Raw genomic sequence first — 26,998 nt, forward strand, 5'->3', positions numbered from 1 at the left:
CAAACTCCCCCCCCCCCTTGCAGTTAGAAAATTTAAAAAAATAACAGGGATGGGAGGGGTTTCTGTGCACAACTATGTACATAAGTTTCTTATTGTTGCACGACCTGTAAACACAAAAAAACCCTGTTTTGAATAAAGAGGAGAAAAAAATATTCTTGTATTCTTGAAAAATAAATTCTCTTTCTCTTTTTTACGTTTTTCAGTACAAACACAGAAAATTATTTACCATGGATATATTAACAGGTAGATAGAATTTTGTTAATAATCAGAAAAACGTACATGTAATTAAACTTGTAAAAAAGTTTTACAAGAATGTTCCGTAATTTGTTGGCTATAAACTTTGGATACTTTATTTTAATTCTTTGGGGGTGTGTTGTACATCAGTTTATCGTCCATCGTATTATCCCTTACATTATGACAACTTTTGAGGATTTTTTTTTTCAAAACTGTTCAAAATTCAGTTCAGATGTAATATTTCTTTACTTTTCTATCAGTAGAAAAATATTTTTACAAAGATATTTATTTTCATTAATTAAAATGAGAGAAAGTCTCTGGGATGAATAGAACAATGAAAGATAAATCAATATTCAACCCAAACTTCTTACAACATTTTCCAGGCTTAAATTTAAAATATACGAACTAAGAAAAGATTAATTTATCTTCAATTGTCTAATCCTTATAACTTAGAACGTCTTAACAAAGATCTAAAGAATTTTAATTATTAGGCTTAAAAAAGTAAAAAGGACAGGCATTCAGAAGTTTTAATTTATTTGATTGTATAGGTACCTAATGTTTGTTTGGATTTATTCTTGATAGTTTGTATCACTTAATGTATGTGTGTTATTTTAGATTCCCTTTCATAACATCTCCTTACATTATTAAGCTAATCTGTTCTGCAATGACGTCCAAGCTTTTTATTATTTTTTGGTGGAAGATAAAAATTCGGATAGAGGGTCAATTCACCTATTGTTTCCACCCCAAAATTTGAATCCCGAGGTTTAAATTCACATAATAGTTACCCTTCAAAGTTCGTTGCGGGGGGGGGGGGGGCATTGCACCACCCTTCAAAGTTCTTACTATTCTGATATTTTTTTTTGTAGAATCATTATCTCTTTTTACTGTAGTAACATAATTTTCTTTTCAGGAGGATTTTTTTTTTCAAGTAAATATGTATGTTTTGTTATATATTATGTCAAATGTAATAAAATTTAAGCAAAATGGAAAAAACTAGGTTTTATATATCTTTTTTAAGGAGGTTGGCACAGGCGTCCAAGGGTGGCGGTAAAGGGGTGTTAACCCCCACCTCAAAATATTTAAAATTACATTAGATTATCCCTCTGAAACTTTTGCAACCCTTAATTTTACTCCCCTCAAACTAAAAAGCTTGGACGTCCCCGGGGGGTTGGACTTTTACCCAAGGTTGATTAAAATCTCTAAGCCCCCCATCCTTCTGTTTTTTTTTGTGAAAATTCATGTAATCTGTAAACCTATTATACCTTAATGTATATCTAAAATTTATTTAGCATGCGTTTTATATTTTTACTGTATGTGATAGGTATACTTTATTTTAAATTATTTCATATAATCCTTTCTTGAAAAATCTTATAGTAATGCAAATTTTATATTAAAAAGTATGTAAGTATAAGTTGGGATTTCTTACCAAAAGTTCTTAATTTTGTTCATAACTCAATGGATCATGTGGAATTAGTATTAATTTCTATTTAAATCAAGTTTTAATCAATCACAAAATTAATTTTGGTATGTTTGGTAAAAAATGCCCTCCTTTTTTGTATAAAAATTTACTTATGTATATTTATATTATATTCTTGTGAATGTTTAGTATTAATGTAAAATGCCATTTTTTTATGCTGTCAAGAAATTATGTTTAACAAAGTCACCCCTTTTGATAGAGAGAAATTATAAATGGAGAATTTTGGTTATTGCTTGCTTGAACAATGCAATCGAGGTTTATTAAAAGTTATCAAAGATTTTAGGTCAACCAATTAGAGAACGTGATTATAAAATATCTTGACTGCATAAAGGAACGGCGTAATAAAAATTCTATTTAAGTATTGTCTAAAATTCTATATTAAAGAAACCTAAATCTAAATAATATTTATATTAAATGCATTTCAGAAGAATTATTTTGAAAATCTACAAAATGAATATCAGGTTAAAAAATAGAAAATGCTAGATTTTTAATACAAAAAGTCTAATTGAATAGTCTGTAAATGAATCAGTTATATTGCACCCTACTAAAAACAAATTGCCTCTAATTTAACAATCAAACAACAAGCAATCAAAGCTAAAAAGTTCTTATTTTTATAAATGTAATACTTTCTCAAATCATTTTTGTTAGCAAAATAGTTTTTCCACAAAGAGTCAATCACCTTTCCTTGATTTTCAATCTTAATTTAAATGTTTTTAATTGAGGTGGCTTTTGTCTATGACTTTTAACAATTGAACCAAGTGATAACTAAGCTAAGGGCCGTGTGGGGTTAAGTCTCCTGTCAACAACCAACCTTTTTTATTGCATGTCCTTTGTGGGGATGATCTTTCCAAGTGATGGCCAAAGAGCCCTGCCCCTCCCTCCTTAAAGATAGTTTTCTGGCACTGATTGAACCTCTAAATTATGTAACCCTACATGGCGGTCCTAACCCTAATTCAACCTTACTTAATTAAAATAAAGATTTACAATAATAATAACCAAGGCAGAAAAAGTAAATCATAGCATTTCCTATAAAAAAAATGAAATATTAGATGCGCTACTACAGAAGACTTGATAAACATGCAGCATTGTAACTTGCTCTGCCTTCCAGAAAATTATCAGGTCAGTTTAATGTTGGTCACCTTCCATTTTCATAGGGAAGGAGGGGACATTGGGCTGTAGCCTGTTTATTAAACCAGTCCTCAAAGTTTTTTTTAAAACTTATTCGTTGGCTTAAAATCTTTGGGGACTTGATATGTTGGTTTATTAGTTTGAGTGTCCAAACTTTTAATCATTGATTGTAATCTACAGAATGGGTAATTTTGCGTTTCATCATTTGGGGTGTACATCAATTTATTGGCTTATGGCTGTCGTCATCTTTGTTTTTTTTTATTTAGATGAAATACTACATGTACCATGGTTTAAGCTGGCCCCAGCTTTCTTTTGTCGCGGAGGACGAAAAAGGAAAAATTGTCGGCTACGTTTTGGCTAAGGTAAGAAATAGATTATTTTCAAAAATTATTATTATTATTTATATTTTTCAATTTATTCTGATCAGAAAATCATACGTACCTTTTAAGGCTATGTTTACAAATTAATTGGAGACTATTTTTCTCGTTGTATTCTAAGTTTTTTAAATATATGATGAACTCATTGATTTAATATTTTTCATAAGCTATGTATTCCTTTATGTAAATCAAATCATCGTTTTGACCCTTGAAAATGTTATCTCATTAGGCGCTTAGACAATGCTCTTCATGACAAAAAATATAAGGAATCATCATCACATCGGGAATGGTAATTTTCAAGGCTGCTATAAAAATGAATGAAATAAATCTGAAATTTTAGATAATTTTCAAGGAAGCTTTAGAAATTTTTTGGGGAGGCTTTGGGCAAATATCTTAACCTTCTCTGCTCGCCCCTATAGGCTGTGGACGAAGGAATATGATACATTTTTAATAAGTTTATGCAGACATACCAACACTAAAGTCTAATAAAGTTGCTTTGCTACAAAAGAATAAGAATGCTGACCAAAAATAATATTAAATAATGAATGCATAAAAATGCTATGACATCAAATATTAATATAAGATGACAATAACAAGGAAGAATATTAAAAAAACTCCTGTTTCCATAATATTTTTGTTTTTTTGTGTACCCAAGTGGCCTAAACCTGGGTTGATTTTTTATATTTATGAGAGGGGGCAGATGTTTATAGCTCAACTTATGGGCAATTAATTGAAGTACATTTTAATCTAAATTAAAGGGGTAGTTTCACGAAAGGCATTTGAACTTAATTTAGTGAACCGCATATTTTTTCCTGGTTAATTGGTTAAACTACATTTATATGGCATATATTTGAAAGAATTTCAATTTTCTACCACGTAGTTTTTAAAATATCAAGACTTGAAAATCGTCTTTTTAAATTGCATATATCACAAAAAGACGATTTTCAAGTCTTGATATTTTCAATAGAAAATTGAAATTCTTTCAAATATGAATATAGTTTAACCCATAAACTAGCAAAAAATATGCGGTTCACTTTATTAAGTTTAAATGCATTTCGTGAAACTACCCCTTTAATTATGTACCTTAGTTCAAGTTGTAGATTAAAAATATTGGTTGAAAAGTTTTAACAATTTCTAGTGTGAACCAATAAATTAATAAATATGCCCAATATTTATTAATATATTTCCTTCTATCTCTGAGTACTAGTGGCGTGAAATGCAATTTCAAAGCTAATGAAAGAAAAGAAGAGCTTCACTTTTTTGGCAGATTAATTTATCAATCTTTCACAAATAAGAAGAAGGATATAGCATCTGAAAAATAACAATCTTATCATTATTGAGACCAAAAGTGTTGTTTCAAAAATGCTTTTATAGTCTCAGTATTTTTTCCATATCTTTTTAAGATTTTTGTATATATACAATTTATACCTACTTAATTAAAATAATTTTAGTAAGTATCTTATTTTCATTAAATTCAACATTACAATAATCCTATTTTTTAGGTATTCTTGTAATTTTTCTAATATGACATAATATACCTAAACAATTTTAACATTTTTTCATTCATGTTGCTTCATTATAACAAAAGCTAATTTTTCTTTTGATAGCCTGATAACAGGATTGGATAGAAAAGTCCAAGGCAGTTAAACCACATGTTTTTTTTAGGTTTTAACCACCAACAAAAATCCATAGCAAAAGTCAACCTTAAAAAAAAAGCTGTTTTCGCTCCCAAAAAGGTCCTAAATTACTCTTTTTCTTAAGAAACTTCTTTTTTTTTCTTAAAACGCCTCTACACACATGATAAAAACATTAGAATTTAAAACAAAAAAGACTTATTTTTAGAAAGCAACTTTTTTATTTGAAAAAAAAAATAGAAAGAAATCAAAATATACATGCAAAGAACATTAAAAAAAAGGAGAATATACCTACCTAACTTTTTTTGAAATTTTTTTCCACGATTTAACATGTAAAAAGCGAACTTTTCAAGAAAAACCCGGATTTTTGCCAACCCTGACTTGATAATTAAGCTGTATTTATCATATTCTAAATCTAAAACTACCCATACAATCACTAATATTATTTCTTAAAATATTGTATTATTATCAAAAAATATTATTTTCTACGGATACATATCCTTTCCTAACTGAAGAAATGCAGTTCTTATCAAAGTGTAGAAAACTTTTCACTAAACTGATCAAATTATATTAGAATGTTGAATGATTTCTCTTTTTTTGTATTTGACAACTTTATCACCCCCTTCTCCCTTATTTATTAATGCAACACATCATCCTATAACAAGCAATAGTCTTTTAAATTGAGAGTCTTATTCTGGAGTTTTCCAAAACTAGCGGATGAGGTTAATTTAATTTTACGATTGAGGCAGCTACTAGATGCTTATTGATTCATTAGAATCCAAAAAATTCAGTGTTTTAACTGCACGATCTTCTTCTTCAAGTTTTATCCTATTGTGAACTAAGACATGTTCCCTACTGTTACCACTGTTTTCACGTCCTTGATATGGTAGCTGTTGGAACCATTTATTACGCGGTTTGAAACCATTATGTGATACAACATGAAATAAAGCTTTTGCTAACACTTCAGTGTCATAGCTATCTGAGGGACCAAACTTAGATTTTTAAGCTAAGCAGAAGGGGGGTAGGTGGCGTGGCATGGTTCGTGTTTTAATTGTATCTTACCTAATAAAGAATGTTCAATAAGAAATAGATTTTTCCTTATATTGTGTAATTTTTGCCAGCTATTAGATAACTATTGATGTAGGCTTTTTATTCAAAATACTGATTTTATGACAAACTTTGTTAAAAATCTAGGATTGTGGAATAATTTTTGTGATTGTACAACAAAATATTTATAACTTTATTTGGGGGGGGGGGGGAGTAAAAGGGATGTGATTTGATTTGTCTGCTTATTTAGCTAATTTTTAAATGTTTGACCTTACTATTTCATTCAACAGACTTCTTGTCATAAAAAATCTGACTTCATTAAAGCATTTGATCGTGTCCCAGTCTAAGAAATTGTTTTAATAGGCAATGTATACTAAGTAAGGTTTCTGAAGCATGACCGACAGACAGATGGAAAAAACAATCTGTAGAAAAGATGCGCATATGTAATAGGAATCTTCATGAAAGATTTCAGCTGTCTATCTTCAAAAGCAGCCGAGGAAATCACATTGGTTTCAGAACGTTACAGGCACAACAAATTGAATTAAAAAATCACTTAACTGGTTTTATTTTTGGAACTGAGCACTGATTAATACGCAAGCAATACACACTTTGCATGTTACAAAAAAGGTGTTAATTTAGGGCCAGTCTTTTTGTCTGTCTGTTGTTAATTTAGGCATGTTAGAATTCTCGCTTTTACAGATGTTGTCATCCTTGCTACAGGATTAATGTAGATATCTTGTAATCTAAGTAAGAGATCAAAAAATAGCCTCAAACCATTTAAATCCAGAAACATAATATCCTAAACCATCCCTGTAGCTTTTTACAGAATAGAAATCTAGTCGTTTTAGTTGTTATAATAATCTTCAGCTTTAGACACAAAAAAACATACTACTTTATTTAATAGGATATAGATAAAAAAATTATACATTTTTTTTTTATTTTAACGGTCAACTACAAAGCTGCTGTGATGACTTTTATTTTGGCTCATAAACAGATAAATCCAATAACTACGAACATTTTATATTTGTCAAGCTATCAAATTAAGAGTCGGATAAAAATTTAGAGTAGTTAAGGATAAAAGATTATTTGAGATTTAAGGTGTTTTTAAAGGAAGCCTGCAAGAAATACCACGCTTTAACTGCTGAAAGACTGCCACAAGTAGACCAAATACCCCAAATTTGAAGCCTTCAGCTTCTATAACAAAAAAGTTCTAGGCATTTTAAAATGACATTTTATGTACAATGAAAATTTTGAAAGAATTGCAATGCTCATGTTGAAAACTTTGAAATTAAACTACGTGGCCTAGAAACAAAATTATAAGCTTATCTTTGTCATAAATTTAGGTTTCCAGTAACTAATTATATTTTTACAATAAAAATACCCATTTTTATAGTCAAAATCATTAAAAAAAATTAAGTTTTACTTGCGTTGTACCGAATGTACTGTAGCCAATAAGAAGGCTGAATCAGCTTAACAACCAATCACAGCTAAGCTTGTATATGTTTACCCCTTTGTTTCCGCTATGATTTTCGTTTAAAAATGCAATTTAAATCGATTTTTTTTAGTAGATTTTGACTATGAAATGTGGTGTTTTTATTGTAAAAATGTAATCAGTTACAGGCAATCTGAGTTTCTGACAAAGATAAGGTTATAATTTTGTGTCTAGGCGACGTAATTTAATATTGTTTTTTCTTTTATGAGCATTGGAAATCTTTCAAAAATTTCATTGTACATAAAATGCTATTTTGAAATGCCTAGAACTTTTTTGTTATTGAAGCTGAAGGCTTTAAATTTGGGGTATTGGGTCTTCTTGTGGCAGTCTTTCAGCTGTTAAAGCGTGTTATTTCTTGCAGGCGTCCTTTCAAGTACAATATCTTGAAAAAGAGACATCAACATTAAAAAAAAGATACGCCCATTTCATCAACCCGAGCCAACTTAGTAAACGCAAATGTCTTAGTTAAGTCCAAAAAGTAAAAATATTGTATGCAGTAAGTGTAAAAGTTGTAAGTATTAAAGACAGACAACACACACAACATAACATTAGATTAATTGGGTCCCAACACTAGTCTAGTGACTAGTCATAAAGATACTAAAAACTTTGATAAATAATGAATATCAAGGAATAGTTCATCAATTTAAGGGGACTTTTCCCATTTACATATTTATATGTCTATTTTATTTATTAATTTCTTTTTCTTCACTGATCTGAATTTGATATACATTATTTTTGTCAGCTTCCTAGATGCCAGTATGAACCACAGAGAAACAAATCCCTTCAGAGAGAGATGTAATTAATTCAGAGTAATGGCACTTTCATAACCATCAAATTGGTCACTTTTGGCACATGGCCATTTTTTGTAAATTTTGCTTTATTATAAAAATAAATTTTATCTTCAGAAAGTTTTTGACTCTGTCTAGTGCATGTTTTTATTGTTTTTAATTCAATATAGTTTTAATCCGGAAATATTTGTATAAATTGAGTTTTAAAAATCACATTTTAAAGTTTTTATAGGTGCTGTAAGAACTACCTTAATGTATAAATGTTTGGTTGTGCTCATGCAATTGTTTTATTAATATATGAGAAAAATATTTTCTTGTTTTGCAAGACTTCATTATAATTATGACTGGAGACTTTCTTTAAGACTGGATGGGACATAATCCAAATGAAAAACATAAATCATTGTAATTTTCATATTAGCAAGACAATTTTTTCTTATTTTCCTTCTTCTATGAAAATAAGTACAGGAATGGGTTGACAAAAGATTAATCAATCTTCTCTATTTTAAATATTTTAAATATTTTAAGCTGCATATAGACCTTTTTTTCTGTTAAGTTTTAGCTGTAGTAAAGTTATTGAGGGAAAGTTTAGAGTTCTTAAAGTACAGATTGAATAAGATGAAACTTAAAAACTTGGTAATTAATATTATCATTCAAAGATGTTTCTGTACTTATGTATATATTCACATACAAATGTAGAAGAAGTATGTTAAACACTTTTTGTAAAAACTTGCATGTTTTTCTTTTCTACAATGCTTGAGGAATATTCTAAATAGTTTTCACTCAGGTTTAAACAAACCACTCGCACCTGTGACATTTGATTTTTAGTAATGTAGCTTAATTGGACAAAACCTCTTTATTTACTACTCAAGTTGTTTTATAAAATTACATTTTAGAAAAATTGTTAATGCAATTAGTTCTTATCATTTTAAAAGTTACGCTACTTAGAAATGGGGTATTAAATGATCGAGCGTTAGCTCATCATTTAATACCAAGGGATTTAAATATCCATTTATGCTAAATTTTGTTTGCTTAAATAACATTCTATTGCAACAAAAAGGTGATGTTAGCAAATATTTTCTTGAATAAAATCATAAAACGTTTTTTCATTTAATTTTCATTTTTTTCGCTGTTGTGTTTTTATTTGACATTAAAAATAAAAATCATAAAAAATCTTCCAAGTCAAAGAGAAAAAATCTTTGAATTATTGGTCAATTTAAGTTCAAAGATTTTTTTATTGTAAAAAGTTAATTTTTTAAAAATATTTTAGAAAAAAAATCTTCTAACAAAAAAAAATTATCATAATCCAAGATGGCGTCAATACATGTAAAATAATATTTTCAAAACAAAAAATTAAAACTTGAATATCTTTTTTCACAGATTGAATTTCAAAAATCGGTCTGACAGTTTTTCCAAAGTCAGTATGATCTATCAAATGAAAAAGGTTTGAAACTGATAGAACATTTCTTTATACTAAAACATATTTTTTCTCCCGTTTTTTCCCACACTTCCAAAAAATGAAATTCAATGAAAATTAAATGGTTCTCACGTTAAAAAAATTTTCTCACGGGTCCAAAAAATGAATTTAAATGAAAATCATATGTACCATTTAAATCAAAATAAATGGTTCTCACATTCTAAAAATTTTCCCACGCTTGACATTCTTGAAAAATGCTAAATAAATGGACATTTAAACAAACCAAAGATCGCGTTTTTTGCAATGGAATGATATTTTATTGAATTTTTATGTATTAGAGAAAAGCTAAAAAAAATTTATAAGATTCTCCTTACCAATGAACATCTTTTTTATTTAAAGCTTTGTCTTTAACTAAATTGACAATTTCATGGAGAATAGAATATATATATGATGAATTAACCAGTTATATTTCTGTTTTTATTTGATCAGCATATGCTTGATGACTTATTTTGGGTAATTTAATTATAAAGATTGTAAATTGAAGTGGGTAGGGGGGCAAAGTCAAAAACAAAGTTGTTTATAAGAAAGTGTACTTGACAAGTATTTTACTGAATACATTTGGAACTTCCTAAACTTAAGCTAGAATTGTAACAACAATTTTATCTTTATATTTTTATATGTATGCAAATTATAAATGTACTTTTATTTTATATTTCTTCATATTATATCTATAGTTTATCTGTAACTTGTATTGTAATAAGCAAATTAATGTAATACTTGGTGATTTGTTGATTGAATAATGTTTGGAATAAATTACATTCTGATATCATTTTGAAGTTTGTTTACTTAACAGAACAAAATTAGAGTAATATTGTAATACATATTATCTTTTAAATTGTAAAACCCCCAATGTTTTTAATATATTTTGAAGTTTGGGGACTTAAGTTGAGATCTAGTAATCTGTATGCAATGCTTTGCAAAGTTTTCAAGATAATCTCTATAAAAACAACTGTAAAGATTGTAATGTCTGTAACAATGGAGATTGAATCAGACAGATCACAAATATACTAGTACAGTCTGTACCATCCCTGGGGATATTAATTAGGCATTACTACTTAAGTACATATATCACTACAGTATATACTGATGAATATGGAATTAGGTATTAACATATTGTGTTGTGTCTATAATCTACTCACATAAGATACATTGCCATAAGGATAAATAAGAAAATATTAAGTTGTAGTACTAAAGCTTATACTTTTGAGTTATTAGAAAGGTAAGAAGTACTAGAACACATGGCAATTACAGACAGATGCATTAAAAACAATTAAAGTAAAATTTCTTAAATTTGTAAAAAAAAATTCAGAAAATCCTTAAGAATGAAAGGCTACCTACATCTTAATTAATTCAAAGAAATATTTTGTAATGTCAGCGGATAGGTATTTGCGTTTTTTTGGGGGGGTAATAATTCCTAGTAAAAACAACCTTTTTATGTGCCCCCCAAATATTATTTTAGATTTTTCTACTTTTGCCTATACCTAATTCTGCATTAACATGCCTGTCCACTATAATATGACTTGGTCCAGTAGTAAAAATAATAAATAAAAATGTATATAACATAATTGTACTTATCAAAGTATACAACACATGCCACAAGCAGCAGCTATTTTTTCTACATTATTTATGGGAGACTAAAGCATATGCTTATTAACATTGAAAATATCATGGTTGATATATCAATATAAATAATCATAAAATCAGTGTCATTTATCTGAAGCTGAAATTAGTTACAGGTTTTTAGTAAAAAATCTGTTTTGTAAACCCTATAAATTCTATTTCACTTTTTTCTGAAGTATATTATTAAGTAGTATATCCAAATATTTCTGTGTAAAACTAGCATGTCATTCATTCCCATAAATTAAAGATAAGGGTGTGAAGGCTTAGGTAGGTAGGTCGCTTCATAACTTAAAAAGTAAATTTATTTTTGTGTTGCAGTACTTTTATAACTGACTTCCAACAATTTTTTAGATTATCTTATTATCAGTGATTATTTTAAGCAGTTTAAACTTTGGTTCAAATAGTGTTCCTTTTTGGCGCTTTAGTCATGTAGAAATTTTCCCTCTCTAGCATTAAAATCTTTCCAGGATATACATGAAGCTCCACTTTAGAAGAGCCTTATTTGTCCATGCAGCGGTTATCGAGATTTTTTGGTACACAGAAACATACTTAATACTTTAATATAAAGGATTATCAAACACTATCAAAAATTTTGCTAACAAATTCTTGAACCTGTTGTTTGTGAGATCCTAATTTCATTTCTTTTTCAGATGGAAGAAGAAGCGGAGGACGATCCCCATGGCCACATCACTTCCCTGGCTGTTAAAAGATCTCACAGAAGGTATGGTCTCACTGGTTACGTAGTGTCTGTTTAATTTTCCTTCCCGACCATTTATCCAGAGAGAGAGGGGACATTGCGCTGTTTATTACACTAGTCCATAACGTTTTATAATAATGTTTTCTTATTTGTTTGCTTAACAACTATGGGAACTTTAAAAGAATTGTGATTGGTTGGTTTATGAAGTTGAGTGTTTAAACGTTTCAACCACTTATTTTACTTTTAAAAAGGAGTAATTTTGTGTATCATCATTGGTGATGTATGTCAATTTATTGACATTGTCTTATCCCCTGGATCCCTGCCATTTAACAGACATCATAGAAAGTAATTTGTTATTTTATTATAAACTAGCGGCTTCGCCCCTAGCATCTAGGGGCTTTGCCCCAAGAGGTTTGATCAAACCGATTTTTCGTATTTTAGATTTAAAAGAAAAATTAAAAAATTTTAGGGGTGGAATTTTTTTTTTTTGGGGGGGGGAGGTAGTCGACGTCACTATTTTAATTTTAGTTTTAAAAAGAATTTTTTTTTTTTTGGTGGGGGGTTATTTTTCATTTTTTAGGAGGTTGGGTGTGTCGCACCACCCAAGAAAATATTTATAAACCTTCCCGGGAACCTATGAGAAACTACCCTGTAAAGGAGAACCTGATCGGTTCAGCGGTTAGCGAGATCCTTCGCTACAAACATACAGACAGATAAACAAACAGACAGACAAACAAACAGACAGACAAACAAACAGACAGACAAACTAACAGACAGACATCGTTCTACTTTGTATTTCAAATTATAAACAAGTGGAAAAATGTATGTTTAAGAGTTGTAACTGATTTTTGGGGGGAACTTGATCTATTTCAATAGAAACCATTTTTAAAAGCTTAAGCTATGACGAGGTTTGTACTTTGTACTAAGAATATCCAACCAACAACCTAAAATCTTGCCTTCATTGTGCTAAAGTCTCGGATAAAAAGGTTTTATTAAGTTTTCTGTGCACGTAATAAAAAAGCATAATGCCGCGGATTAGATTGCAATTCTGTCCTTACCATACGGTCGCCAATACTTATTGACAAGATTTGTACATTTGAAGCTTTTACTTTTTATACTCTACTCTTTCATAAGTTTTAAGGTACTAGTGACTCCGCCCCTAACATCTAGGGGCTCTATATTCGAAGGGATATGGAAGGGCAGAAAAATAGCCTAAAACCATACCCGAACTTATTTGTAGGAATAATAAAATAGCATAAAACCATATTAGGACATATTAGAAGCCTTACTGTGAAGTAGAATTATATCAGTTCAGCGGTTAGCAAGCTCCTTTGCTAAGGACAAAAAAACCTTACTTCTTTGATAATAAATTACATTCGACAGAAATTTTAATGCGAACTAGTGTACTCAATGTTAAAGGATGTGGAATTAAAGAGTAGGCTGATTTGAATATCAAGCACTAGCAATATTATTGATAAAACAGCTACTACATTCAGCAATGTGAATATAGTACACCCATCTATTTATTTTCTGTACCAGCGGCTACGCACCTAGGGACCTCTAGGAGCAGTTGAATTCGACAACCCAATTTTTTATTTTTATTTTGGAAAAGAAAAGGTAAAAAGGTTGGGGGATACTTTTTTCTGGGGGCGTTTTCTCTTTGGAGAGTGGTTGTAGTTAAAAACGTTCCCATAGAGCCATATAACTTAAAAAGAATAATCGCACATCCAACTACTTTGGTACACCTGATTTGATATTTAAGTACAATTTTCATACTGTACAGATTTTGGATAAAACAGATGATTTTTATCTGAAGTAAAGATGTATTTTTGATGCAGTGCACCATCAAATTTCCAAAGTACATTATTTTGGACAAAGATGGTCATATTTCATCATTTTTATGTCTTTGTGATTCAACAATTTAAGCAAAATGGTTTAAGTTTGGCCCGTGACTTCAGCGCCATGCATCAACATCTCGTATCTCATCTTAAACTGCGTCATATTTAAGACGCTAAAAGTTATTAAAAATTTATCATGTCTCGAATTCGATGATTGACAATTAGTTTGAATATTAGTTTATTGAATGCAAAAACAAACTTTTATCGATGGTAGTTATTCTGTTTGAAATTGATTGCCAAATAATAATCATTTCCTTCTCTTCTAATCTAGATTTTGGTACTTCATTCCTTGTTCCAGATTTCTAACAATAAAAATTCCATTTTGAGCGTTAACAGCTTATCATTTATCAAGAGTACTGTTTTCTATACTATCAGGGGTTACTATTCAGCCAAATAATTCCAATTGGAAATGCCGCAAAATTTCATATTTTGTTGGAGTAAAGTTGGAGTAAAACTTTATTTTATGTAACTGAAGGGGAGTGGGTAAGAAGGGGGGAGGGAAAAAAAAGATGGGGGTTGTGGGGAAAATTTTCTTTTAAAATTGTTTGTCAGAAGACTTAGTAACCCCCATTGCAATTTTTGACACCAACCTGAAAGTAAAGCGGCTCTGAATTGGAAAACTTTGTAACCCCCTTACGATTTTTAACACCCCCCTTAAGTTTAAGGACTGTGTGAGGGGTGTATCATGGCAGTGTAGAGGGGTGTAGGGGGAGGACCTTAACTCAGATTTGCATTAAACATACCAGACGAATAAAATTCAATTACTGTTCATTGTATATTAGATATATTCATTATGATTTGTACTGACTTGAGAGTTTTGTAATGATATTAAATGATTGTCTTTTTCATATTTCTTTTCAGAAATTAAAAAAATGATAATCCCCCATCCCCCCCACTTATTCTCTGAAAGCTTATGTAGACAAAGACATTGTAGTTACATAATTCTGTGGTCAAAACATTGTTATAAGATAGATTACAATGATTAATCTTATTTTCATTAAACACTTAAAGCTATTCATAGCAAATACAAGAAGTACTTTCTCTCAGGATCTCTAAGACACATAGGTCATATGAGTGGTGTTTTTTGTATATGTCTTCAGTAGGTTCTAAGACTACATTTTGAGATAATTTGAAAGCTTTTTAATTGGTCTTATATAGGTTAAATTTAGATCAAATTTACCAGCTGACAAACCTTAAGTAGGTAATAAGGGGAAGGCAGTTTTTCCACTATCTTGTTTAGGGGGAGGGGAGCGTAGACATATGTTCTACATATTTCCATCAAATTTCATTAAGATTTGTCTATTAATTGCGGCCTAGATCAATTCCTAGATTTTAAATTTTTTGTGTTTTTAAAGGTTGCGTGATTTTAAAGGTTTGGTGATTTCCCTATTTTACCAAGATTAATGTTTAGATATTGTATGACACTGCTCGAAAGTAAATTTTATTTCCGATTCACATTCATAAATTTTGAGCTTTGCTACTTATGGATGTTGTCATTCTTGTTTTGGGATTAATTTAGGTGTTTGATATACCTATTCCTAGGTATGACTTCCTTGTATTTCAAGTGACAAAATTTTTAAAATCATAAAATTATTTAAACAGCTCTTCTTTGGTCATCCCTTCTACATTTCAATAAAGAATTTACAAAGTTTTTAAGAAAAAAAGACACTTTCTCTCACCAGAGAATGTTTTTGGCCAAAAGTTATAAACTATTCAGAGGTGAATTCTTAAAAACTTTTGCCTCACTAATTGAGGCTTGCTAAAAATTTAGAGGGGATAAATTTGCCTCACTAAAATTTTAGTGGGGCAAACTGATTTTAGTGAGGCAAAAGTTTTTTTTTAAATTCACCTCAGATCAACAAATTGTCTAACCATATTGCTAGGTATACTGATGTTCAAAGAATATACAAAATTTAAATAAATAATGTAAAGAATACAATAATTCAGAGCTAAAATAACTTTGAAATTATTATATTACTGTAGGCAATGAGAAAGGAAGGTGCCAGTCTTAAAATTACAAATAGTCTGCCATCACATATTCTATACTTAGTACTAATTAAGGTCTCTCAGTCATGGTATTGGATAACTTACTACCAGTACTTCAATACTTATAGATAAGGAAAATTACAAAATTATAGAAGCTTTTCTATTAGATAAGCTAACTTGTTACATAAAGTCACATGGAAATGTATTAGCAAATTAATTTCAGGATTAGAAATATTTATAAATAAATAATTTTCAATAATTACCAAGGTTTAAGTTTAACAAGATATATCATTACTTAAACCGCAGTTCCCTAAATGGAATATTTAAAGACTTTCAACTGCTTCTTTTTAGAAATCTAGGGGCTGTGCCCATTGAGGCCTCTAGGGGCACTTGACATGGGGTAGAAGTTAAGTGGAACCCATAATTCTATGGTCAATTTTAAAAGAAAAAAAAAATTATAGGGGCGATTTCTCTTTGGAGGGTTGAGGTACTCTCCCTATAAATAATTAAATAACCTTCACTGTACCTATAAGTAGCTTCACTGCAAAGAAGATCCATGTCTTCAATTAAGACAAAAAAATCTTACTACTTTATGTTGTAGGATAGTTTTTTTTGTATCTTTGTCTTGAAACATTATGAGCTTTACCGCAATATGAGGCAGCAATTACCAAGGCATCTTTATTGTATCTTATCTTCTTTAATTATCATAAAATCTCACTAGGGATTTCATTTTGGCTGGAATATTACAATATTCTGCATATTTAATGTGGGCAAATTTATTCTGTTTGTGTCTCTTTATTCTAATTGGATGCAAAAAGGATTTATACACACCACACATACTTTTTTAAGCAGTAAAGGGCAGCTACTCATAATTCTTTTAGTCTGTAAGTTAAAGTATTATTCACTACCAAAGGGTGGTGGGCTAAAATTTAATTTACTTGCTGTTGCATGTAATCAAAAGTAAGAGCACTAAAAATTTGGGTGTTTACTGTTTACATTAGTCTCCAACGTTTTATTATAACGATTTCTTATTCGTTAGCTTTGGGGACTATTATGGAATTTTGATTGGTTGGTTCCTTAAGTTGAGTGTTCTAACGTTTCAATAATTGTAATGTACAGTAAGGATAATCATCATTGGGGATGTAAATCAATTTTCGACTATTGTCTTATCCCTTTAGATCCCTGACTAAAAATTGCATAGATCGTAAATTGACTTACCTTATTATCGATTGCTGTGTAAGGAATTTTTTTACTGCCATCTAGAATCAAAGTATTTCCGTTATGTAGTCTTGAAACTGTGAAAAATATTCTAATTTGGCTTCAATAAACTATTTCAATTTAGAGATAGTGGATAGGAAGGGGGTAATATTATAAAGTGTAAAAAAAAACATTCTTCAATCATCAAAATAGCTGAAAACCTTTCACCAGCCTTGCATTTTTGTTGTTCCTGGATAGGAGACATAACTTAATTCTTTAATTCCCTAAATCACATAAATCTAAGGAAGAGTGGGAATATTAGTCCCTAAATTTTTATTAACATATCTCTTGTCAATTGGCCTAAAAACTTTGAAGACTATTATAATGTCTTGAGTAAGTTGCACAAACTAGCAGTGTACTAACTTTTCCATCAATAATTTTAATCTACAGAAGGGATAAGTTTGTTGTTTACATCAATGTTCGCACATATATTCTTACCCATTTCAATCCCTGTATAAATCCTGATTCTGACCCTAACAAGAGTTAGAAATTAATTTTTTTTTCTAGTTCAGATTTTTTCTGTCTTTAAATTGTTCTGTTACACTCCTTAATTAAGATGTGTAAATAGACAACTTATTATTGATAGATATACAATTAAATCTAAGAGATAATAAATGTTAAGTTATAGCTTAGTTAATTGTAGATATAACAAGGATGACAATATCCATAAAAGCGAAGCACTGAAACGGTAGGACAAACGGACATTAACACTTGTATAGTGTCAGAACTAAATAATCATAATATAAATGTATAAGAGTCAAAGCAAAATTGTAAGTAAACTTGTTGAAAAACTGCTTGTTTCAGGATAATGTTTATGGAAATACTTACATTTTTGGACTTGATTATAGAGTTGTTTCGCTTACCAAATTAAACTTTGTTGTCCCAGGAATAAATATACCAAAAATCAGATCAATCGGATGATTAGATCACATAAAAAATTGTTCTTGAAAAAGTAAAAAAATCAGCATGTTTAAAATGGACGTACGGACATTTTGGTGATGATTATAGAGTTGCTACGCTTTCTAAATCGTACCTAGCTATTAAAGGAATCACCATGCAAAATTTGAAATCGATAGGACAATTCTAACATGCCTAAATTAACGAAAAAAGATATCCGTTACGGACGGACCGACCCTAATAATAGAAATGCTTCGCTTTTAAAAAATATTTAGTTTATTTAAGTTTATAGTTTTCTACAAATAAAAGGGTTTCATGTGATAAATCATATGATTAGTTTAGTAAAGACAGTGAAACAATCATAAAAAGTTAAATGTCCCTTCTTCTATCAACATTGAAATGTAAACACAATAGAATGCACCTTTATTCATTCAGAAAATACAAATATCTCTTAATTTACATTCCATCAAATGTGTTGGCAACACAGAGTGTTACTAGATAATCTAATGTAAATTAGTATTGGGTAATATTGGGAATAAATTGGGAGTTAGGCAGAGAGAGAGAGGGGACAATGGGCTGTTTATTACACTAGCCCCCAAAGTTTTAAAAACTTTGGGGACTTTAGTGAATTTAGGTTAGTTGATTCATTCAGTTGAGTTCTCAAACGTTTCAACCACTAATTTTAATCTACAGAAGTAGTTTTTTGTTTATCATAATTTGGAATGTACATCAATTTATCGGCAATTGTCTTATTCCTTTAGATCCCTGAGAAATCTAAAGATCTAAATCTGTATCAGTTTATTCATAGGAAAGTTATTAACAAGGTATAGTTAATTCTTGTTTGCAAGTATTGTATTCTGCATTTAGATTTAAGACGATTAAAACATCAAACAACATCATTAAAATTATGAATAACCTGCAAAAAGAATGATAACATGAACAGAAAGGGGATTATTGGAGATTAATGAAATATCCAAGGATCTAAAGGGATAAGACAATTGCTGATAAATTGATCTACATCCCCAATGAAAAAGCTCAAAATTACCCCTTCCGTAGATTACAATAGGTGGTTGAAACGTTTGGACACACAACTTAAAGAATCAACCAATCAAAATTCAATAAAATTCCCCAAAGTTGTTAAGTCAATGAAAAGAAAACATTTTTATAAATCTTTGGGGACTAGTATAATAAACGGCTCAATTTTTAGTCCTTATTCTAAAAATACACTAATTCTTTTAATTAAAATTTATTAACAATGAAGAATTTAATGTTTTTTAATCATAGATACCTTTTTGGGCAAGAAAAGCAAGGGAAAGAATGGATTCATTAATTCTTAGGATAAAGAAAGGATTTTTATAGAATATATTTTCACTGGCCATACTTTTAGAATAATCTGTAAAGAACAAGTGAGGGCTAAATTGTATGAATAAATGTTAAAACATGAATTGCATATTTTATAGTGATTTATAAGTGCAGTAGTACTTCAGAGTACATCCATTGTTCAAACAACCATTAGTTTAATGTTAAACATGATGATTTTGGTATGTTAATAGGTCATTTTGGAGTAACTATAGTTTCTCACTTTATACAACCTTTGGTAACTTCTATTCTTTTACTTCATCATGAAGGGGGTCATTTTTCACGTATTTTCAAAATGTGTACTGAGTATTTGGTCATAATTACGAACAGTTTGACTTAATAGGCAAGGTAGTCTGCTATATTACTATGCAGTGGGCAATATTGCCCTGGCTTATGTATAATCATACAGAAATAAACATAATAGTTTGAGTGATGTTCTATAGAACTCATTTTACATGGGATAAAGTAAGTAAAGTTAGAAAAGAATGAGAATTGCAGCTTATGAAAGGTTGAATAGATGGATATGAATAAATGGAAAAACTCTGCATATTGTATTGGAAGCATGGCTACATTACAACTAGTGAAGAGAGGTTCGTAGTTGAGTAGTAATGCAGCATGGTATGGTAGTAATAGTTCCAATTAAAGTCCGCTAATTGTAACTAATTTCACAAATGCTAAACATTCACACAACTTCCCCTAGATTTTGTCGTCTTTTCGTTAAATTTAAATTTTAAATATGTTTAAAACTCAATGCAAATGATCTACCTAAAAGCAACAAAACTTACCCATATGTAAACTCCTTTTGACAAAAAATTACCTAAATGTAACTAAGGTTTAGGCTATTATAAATCTAAATATAAGAGTTGGAAGAGTGTTAGGCTATTTTGTTTGTCCTTTTTTATCCCTTCAAATACAGAGCCCATAAATGCTAGTGGTGCAGCCGCTAGTAGATAATATTACACTACTTACGAACACTATTGTGCTTGTTCTTAACCATTGGTACATGAATTTGTACTTTCTGTGCTTCCATATTTTTATTGAGAATAAGAAATCTGATTTCTTCAATTGATCTTTTACCAACAAATAGATTTTTCAGCTTAGGTATAAGTATTTTTACAAGGATAATTTATAGCATTAATTGTCGCAGCATTTATTTGTACTAAAAGAATGATTCATAATGAATTGAGTGTTTCTATTTTTCACCTTTTTTTTTGAAATTTTTACAGGTTACAGTGATTAGTTAATGGAGGGAAAGGGAAGACATAAAAAGGGATGTGTAAGAGAAGGGTATTCAAATACTAAGGAAGTTAAAACAAATCAGGAAAAAGGGAATGTGATTCTAAAGGAAAATTTTCCCACAACCCCCTTCTCTTTTTTCTCCCCCCCCCCCTTCTTACCCACTCCCCTTCAGTTACATAAAAACAAGTTTTACTCCAACAAAATATCAAATTTTGCGGTATTTTCAATTGGAATTAATTGGCTGAATAGCAGCCCCTGAAAGAAATGAATTATGTGGTAGAATGGAAATATGAAATATGTATTGACAACAGAAAATTTTTCGTTAATTTAGCTTGCCAATATGAACTTCATTTATCGGATAGTTCGTTCATCCAGTAGGAGGGGAGGGGATTGGTTAAAACGGTGAATCAGGGGTATTGTTATTTTAGCACGCTGCAATCATCACTATTAGAGTACATGAAAATCTGATGTAACATCCATATTATCTGCACTAAAAATAAAAATCCAAAGCCCTATAAGCCTTACAGAAGATTCTATGTGGGACACTTTCCCTGTAGCTTGAAAAAATTCAGTTGTCTCAAATATCTTCAATCGTTAATTTAAGCGTGTTAGAATTGTCCTATTGATTTTAAACTGTACAAAATAATTGTCTCTAATATAAAATCATCAATTCAAGTATATCTAAATGAAGCATCTGTATTTAAGTACCTAGTATTACTACAGATTTCTTAATGTTAGTTTGTCTTACTGTCTAATTTGTTGTGCTTCGCTCATACGGCTGTTGTCATCCTTGTTCTTTTACAATTTTTTAACAATTCCATCTTTTTAGGTTGGGTTTGGCCCAGAAGTTGATGGATCAAACTGCCGCCTCTATGGTTGAGACTTTTAATGCTAAGGTAGGTCTCCGATACTTAGTAGGGAATCTACTCTGTAAATCATATTTGTTAATACTAGCGGTTACGTCCTAGAGGCCTGTAGAAGCAATTAAAGAAGGAGGGGGGGGGGGGGGGGTGGATTTTTTTCTTTTCCGTTCTTGTTTGTAATATAAACTTTTTAAAACAATATTTGTAACTATTTGACTCTTCCTTGTTTGTCAGTATGTGTCGCTGCATGTGAGAAAGAGTAACAGAGCAGCTTTGAACCTGTACACACAATCATTAAAGTTCCAGTAAGTAGTTTTTCTTCTTTCTAAGTGTCTTTCGTCTACTAGTAGTCAAGGAGGTGAAGGGTTCTTTCTGATCCACATCGTATAATTTTAATAACTTTTACTTCTGCTATACCAGGTGCTTTATGAATATTAAGGTGTTTCATTTATATGTAAAACTTTATTTATTTCTAAAAGAAATAATATTTCCGAGCTTTAAAGCAAAAGTTTTCATTATATTGTACTAGGAAGGATCTACCCGTGTTTTGTACATTTAACATGTCATGGTGGATAACAATTCATGTATAGATAGTACATAATTTATGCTCATTAAAGCATCATGTCACTTTACTTATAACCAACTGAAGATTGTTTTAACATGAAACACTGTGTATTGGTCTTATCAAATAAAAATAAGATATTTAATTAAACTGTGTTGATCACTTTATATTTACATTTTTAGGAAGACATATTAACATTTAATTATCTCTATAACATTGCTTGTCAAATACCGTTTTCCTGTATTGTATTTTATTGTTGTGTCTAAACATTAAATGTTGTTATCTTATGTATACCTAGACCCATATCCCTGTTCAAACCTAAAAGTGAAAGTTCTGACAAAACCAAAGAGGAAAGAAAAAACAGATGGTTTCACTTTTCTTTCATAGTGAAAATTCTTTCTTTTTGATAGTGGTCAAAATGCCCCCTCCCCCTGTAAGGATAGTATAAAAGCGGTTTTAAGCAATGTATTCTGTTTATACTGTTGTATTTGTTAAAACTTAGTACTTGTGTTAAATAAAACTAAAAGTGTTCAAAATTTCCGACCAATAATTATATTCTAAGCTACAGAAATGGTATTTTTCTAAATATTAGGGGTAAACTCCAATTTATCTTTCTTGAAGTAGTATTATTTGTCTTATCTTTCTTTACTCCCTTCCTTTAATCTATTAAAATCTCAAATTCTGTTAGTAGAGGACGGGGGGAGGGGGGGCCGGGGGGTGCCGTATATTTTTTTTCATTTCAAATTATTGGGTTTCTTTCATGAAATCTCTTATTTCCCTTTCTCTAAACCGAATTCATTTTGTGCATTTGTGAGATTTTTTTATAAAAACTTTCTGGAATAAATTAATTCTTCAATTAAAATTCAGGGTTGGATATTTAATCCTAAGAAAACCTAATTGGCTTCTTTTATGATAGTTAAAAATCAATTCTAGTGATGCTAGGGGCTCCTCATAAATTCTACTAATCTTAACCTACCAAAATAAGGATTTAAGATATTTTTCTCTCTCAAATTTGTCTTCATATAAAGGATATGATCCGAAAGATCTAAAATTTTCAGCCGAAACTTTTATCCCTTTCGTTTGAAATTTATACTTTTCTTAGATTAATATTTTAACACTTGGAAAGTTATGGATATTTGTTCTGACGAAAAATAAAATTTTTGTCTTGTCTTAAAACCAAACTATGAGTAATATTGTACAATAATTTTTGACCAACTGAAAGACAAAATTATTATTTTAAAATGTTAAGGTTTTTAGCGTTTATTATTTTTAATATAAAGCAAAATTCTACAGACAACCGAGCATTTAATTGCTTGTACGTTGTCTTTATGTCCTATTTGTTTGTTAATGTATCTATTTGAGCCTGTGTTGCTAGTACTATCATTCATCTGGTATTGCAGCAGCAGGTTTTTAAATTTGCGCAACATAACTTAAATTTTTGTTGGTTTATTATACTACTTTTAAAAAAAGTATAGTTGTCCCTTATAAATCTGAACAGTACGTTAAGAAAAAATCATGGAAGTTCAAGTATTTTTTTTTAACTTTTCATGCATAGGAGGTAAAGCACCTGGAATAAAATAAGTGACAATGGCAATTTATAGAATAGTATGGATTTAGATTGAAGTTGAGTGGGGTAAATAATAATGTCCTAGGATATCAGAACAAATAATAATAATCTTGTGGTGGACCGATAAGTCTGACCGTTTAAGAGATCATGTCAGACAATTTCTCACTTTAACTACTTTGTATTACTACTACTTCGCCTCTAGCCGTTAGGGGGCTTCAGAATGACAGATTTCCCGTACTAAGTAGAAAGATAGTTGCATCTTAGACTATAAATACTTAGGTCTAACCACTCCAGTTGATTTGTCCATAGCCATTAGACAACATTAAAGGGCCAGGGCCATTTCTCTGAGGTAGTGAACTACCTCCCCTCCTCCCTGTAATAAATAGCCTTTAACATGTCCAATACTTATCTGAAAATTGTTCGATTGGTCTATTTATTTACTAGATAATTATACCGCAAATACAAACAAATACACACATCCTCTTACTTTAGCATACAGGACAAAGTTTTGTTTATCAATTTTATTATCTGTAAAACTGCAATTCATGTAACCCATTATACCAGATAAAAACTGATAAACTTCGTAATAGTTTGATACATGAATAGATTTGAGGTTTGAGAGTGCTGATACTCTTTTATTTGATAAAAGCGATTACATAAAATGTTTTTTTTTAATTTACATTAAGATCAGAGGTGAATTCTTAAAAAAACATTTGCCCCACTAAAATTTTATTGGGGCAAAATTATCCCCTCTTAATTTTTAGTTTGCTTCATTAATTTTAGTGGGCCAAACTGATTTTAGTGGGGCAAAATTTTTTTAAGAATTCACCTAAGCTGATTACCAAAAAAAATTTTGCCTCTAGATGGCGTAAGTTGTGAATTCTCTTGGGAGGGTTGTGGTACCCTCCCCCAAAGTAGCTATTGACCTTCCCAGTACCTATGAGAAGCTACACTGTAAATAAGAACCTGATCGGTTCAACGGTTAGTGAGATTCTTTGGTACAAACATACATCCTTTTACTTTGTTATATGAATAGATCTTGTTTGATAAATTATAATCAACTAGAGATAGCATCCCTAGCGTCTAGGGGCTCTGTATTCGAAGATTGAAAAAATAGCATAGAAATATAAATATAGCCTTAAACCATCCTGCGACCTAAATGTGAAGCTTCCGTAAAATGAAGAACTCCTTTGATTCAGAATCTTAAGCTTAAGTCAAAAAACATTAGTACTAGGTTTATAAAAACTTTTCATCAGAATCAAGATTTATATACCTATCATTATAAAAAAAATCTTCTATTAAATTGAAAAGAAAAATATAAAAAAAGCTCTATTGACAACTTTTTTTATATAATATTTTTTTGATTTGCAATTGAAAACCTCTCCTAATACCAAAAATCTATTCGTTTATTTTAACTGTTAAACAGGCAAAAACATCAACTTTAAAAAGTACAGAATACATTAATATCACTGTGAAAAGTACTTTATTAACAAAGAATTTAAACACATTTAAAGAAAAGGATTATAAAAGGAGAAATTCCATGCTCTTCGTTGCAAAACTACCAGACAGGTGGTTAGAGAACAGAGAAATCTTCATGAAAAGGTTCAGCTGCCTATCTCTAATAGGAGCCGTGATAATTGTGCATTTGTTTGCAGGATAAGTGAAACAGAGCCTAAATATTATGCTGATGGGGAGGATGCTTATGCCATGAAAAGGGATCTTGTACAATGGTCTACACAACAGGTTGGATTTGATTCATTAGTGTTTTCTGTCAGGGATATAAAGGGATAAGACAATGACCGATAAATTAATGTACATCTCTGATGATGTGATGATACACTAAATTATCCCATCTGTACATCTGGTTTAAACTTTTGAACACTTACTGAAGCAACCAATCAAAGTCCCGAAAGTTGTAAAGTCAACAAATAAGAAATAATAGATTTACTATCAGAATTATAGATAAATAGACAAAAATAAAATGATAGATATGTAGAAACAGAATGATAGACTTAAAGATAGAATAATAGAGTGACAAGACGGATCAACAAGACAAATAGCAGTTTGGTGTAGATGTACTAACAATATAATACTGTAAAATAGACTAAAGTTTGTATTTTACAACTCAATTTTAATAGATATACTTTCTTATTTTAGAGTTTTTGCCTTGCTGACAACAAAGGTTCTTAACTAACAAACTGACCATTTTATTTTGTTTAGGGCATAACCCCTGCAGATCCTGATACCTTCTACAAGGGCTCCAACATCAAACCTCCCGGACAAAATCAACCTATAGCTGTCTCTGTAAATTAAAAAAGAATTGAGCGGGATACGAAAATGGAAGATAAAAGAGATGTAAAACGATGGTGTCTAGTCTTGTTTATCTTCCATTAACCTATCTAAACAGTTTTTTTTTATAATATTATTTGCAGATATTCAGATATTTTAATCAATTTATTATGAATTGTTGACGTTCATTTTAAATTAATTTCACAAAAAAAATTAATCTCTTGAAACTCAAAAGACTTGTTTAAATCTGAATTAACAATAAGATGGATATGGCATTATTTTCTTTTTATACTGTTATGGTGTTTCTGATATTTGTTTTTTAATTTTTTTCAATAAATAAAAATCCTAAATTCTATTACTGTAGTGTAACTACTCTATGATTTGATTACGTTTGTACGATCGTTTTTATCCTACGCTAGGCAAATGCTAAAAGATGTTAAAAAGGTTCAAATTCCTGCTATGATATAGTTGTAACAGTAGTAGCCAGTGCAAGGTTGAATGTCTTGGCGTGTTAAAAGGCGCAACTTATCATCGTGTAACGTTCAGATTATAAGGAAACGGTTGTCTTATCAGAGAGCAAGGCAGTTTATCCTAAACGATTTTAGGTGCTTTCCCTCAAAGTGCCTGTCGAGTACTGAAACCCTCTCCTTGTTTATGAAATAAATTGAAAATACGAGCGGTAGTAAGCGCTACGGGGGACTCTAACCCTTAAGGAGCTTGTATTTACGTTGTTCTCCTAACCCTGTTGGGCTTGCATCCAATATAACCTGGCACAGTTCAGAAATTTCAATCATAATGTTTTGTTTATCCAATCTTCACAAAAACAAGGATGACAACATCCATAAAAGCGAAGCACTGAAAGTGTTGGACAAAAGGCCATTAACACTTAAAAAGTGTCAGAACTGAATAATCAGAATATAAATGTATTAGAGTCAAAGCAAAATTGTAAGTTAATTTGTTGGAAAACTGCTTGATACAGGATAATGTTTATGGACATACTTACATTTTTAGGAATTGATTATAGAGTTGCTTTGCTTATAGCATTATACTTTGTTGTCCCAGGAATCAACATATCAAAAATCAGATAAATCGGACATAAAAATTTGATGTTAA

The 26,998-nt window shown here is 30.2% G+C and overlaps 2 protein-coding genes across 4 annotated transcripts in view; both read left to right on the forward strand.

Annotated features, from left to right (window-relative positions):
- Positions 1 to 2,138, forward strand: part of LOC145332511 (cysteine protease ATG4A-like) — a 56,561-nt gene extending 54,423 nt beyond the window's left edge. The window contains exon 15 of one of the 3 annotated variants that reach the window (XR_013884190.1): positions 737 to 2,138. The gene's annotated coding sequence lies outside the window, so the exon portion shown is untranslated. The remainder of the gene's footprint in view (positions 1 to 736) is intronic. The other 2 variants (XR_013884191.1, XR_013884192.1) reach the window with 2 other exon arrangements.
- Positions 2,138 to 26,229, forward strand: vnc (GNAT family N-acetyltransferase vnc). Its single transcript, XM_080177515.1, has 8 exons — positions 2,138 to 2,172; positions 2,761 to 2,830; positions 3,106 to 3,201; positions 11,922 to 11,992; positions 21,434 to 21,500; positions 21,702 to 21,772; positions 25,252 to 25,339; positions 25,817 to 26,229. Exons 1-8 carry the CDS (start codon positions 2,162 to 2,164, stop codon positions 25,907 to 25,909), a joined length of 567 nt encoding a protein of 188 aa, XP_080033641.1. The 5' UTR covers positions 2,138 to 2,161; the 3' UTR covers positions 25,910 to 26,229.
- The last annotated feature ends 769 nt before the right edge of the window (positions 26,230 to 26,998 follow it).

Source organism: Acartia tonsa, chromosome 11 (genome assembly GCF_053477335.1).
Source record: "Acartia tonsa isolate MP-2025a chromosome 11, ASM5347733v1, whole genome shotgun sequence".
Lineage (NCBI taxonomy): Eukaryota > Metazoa > Arthropoda > Copepoda > Calanoida > Acartiidae > Acartia > Acartia tonsa.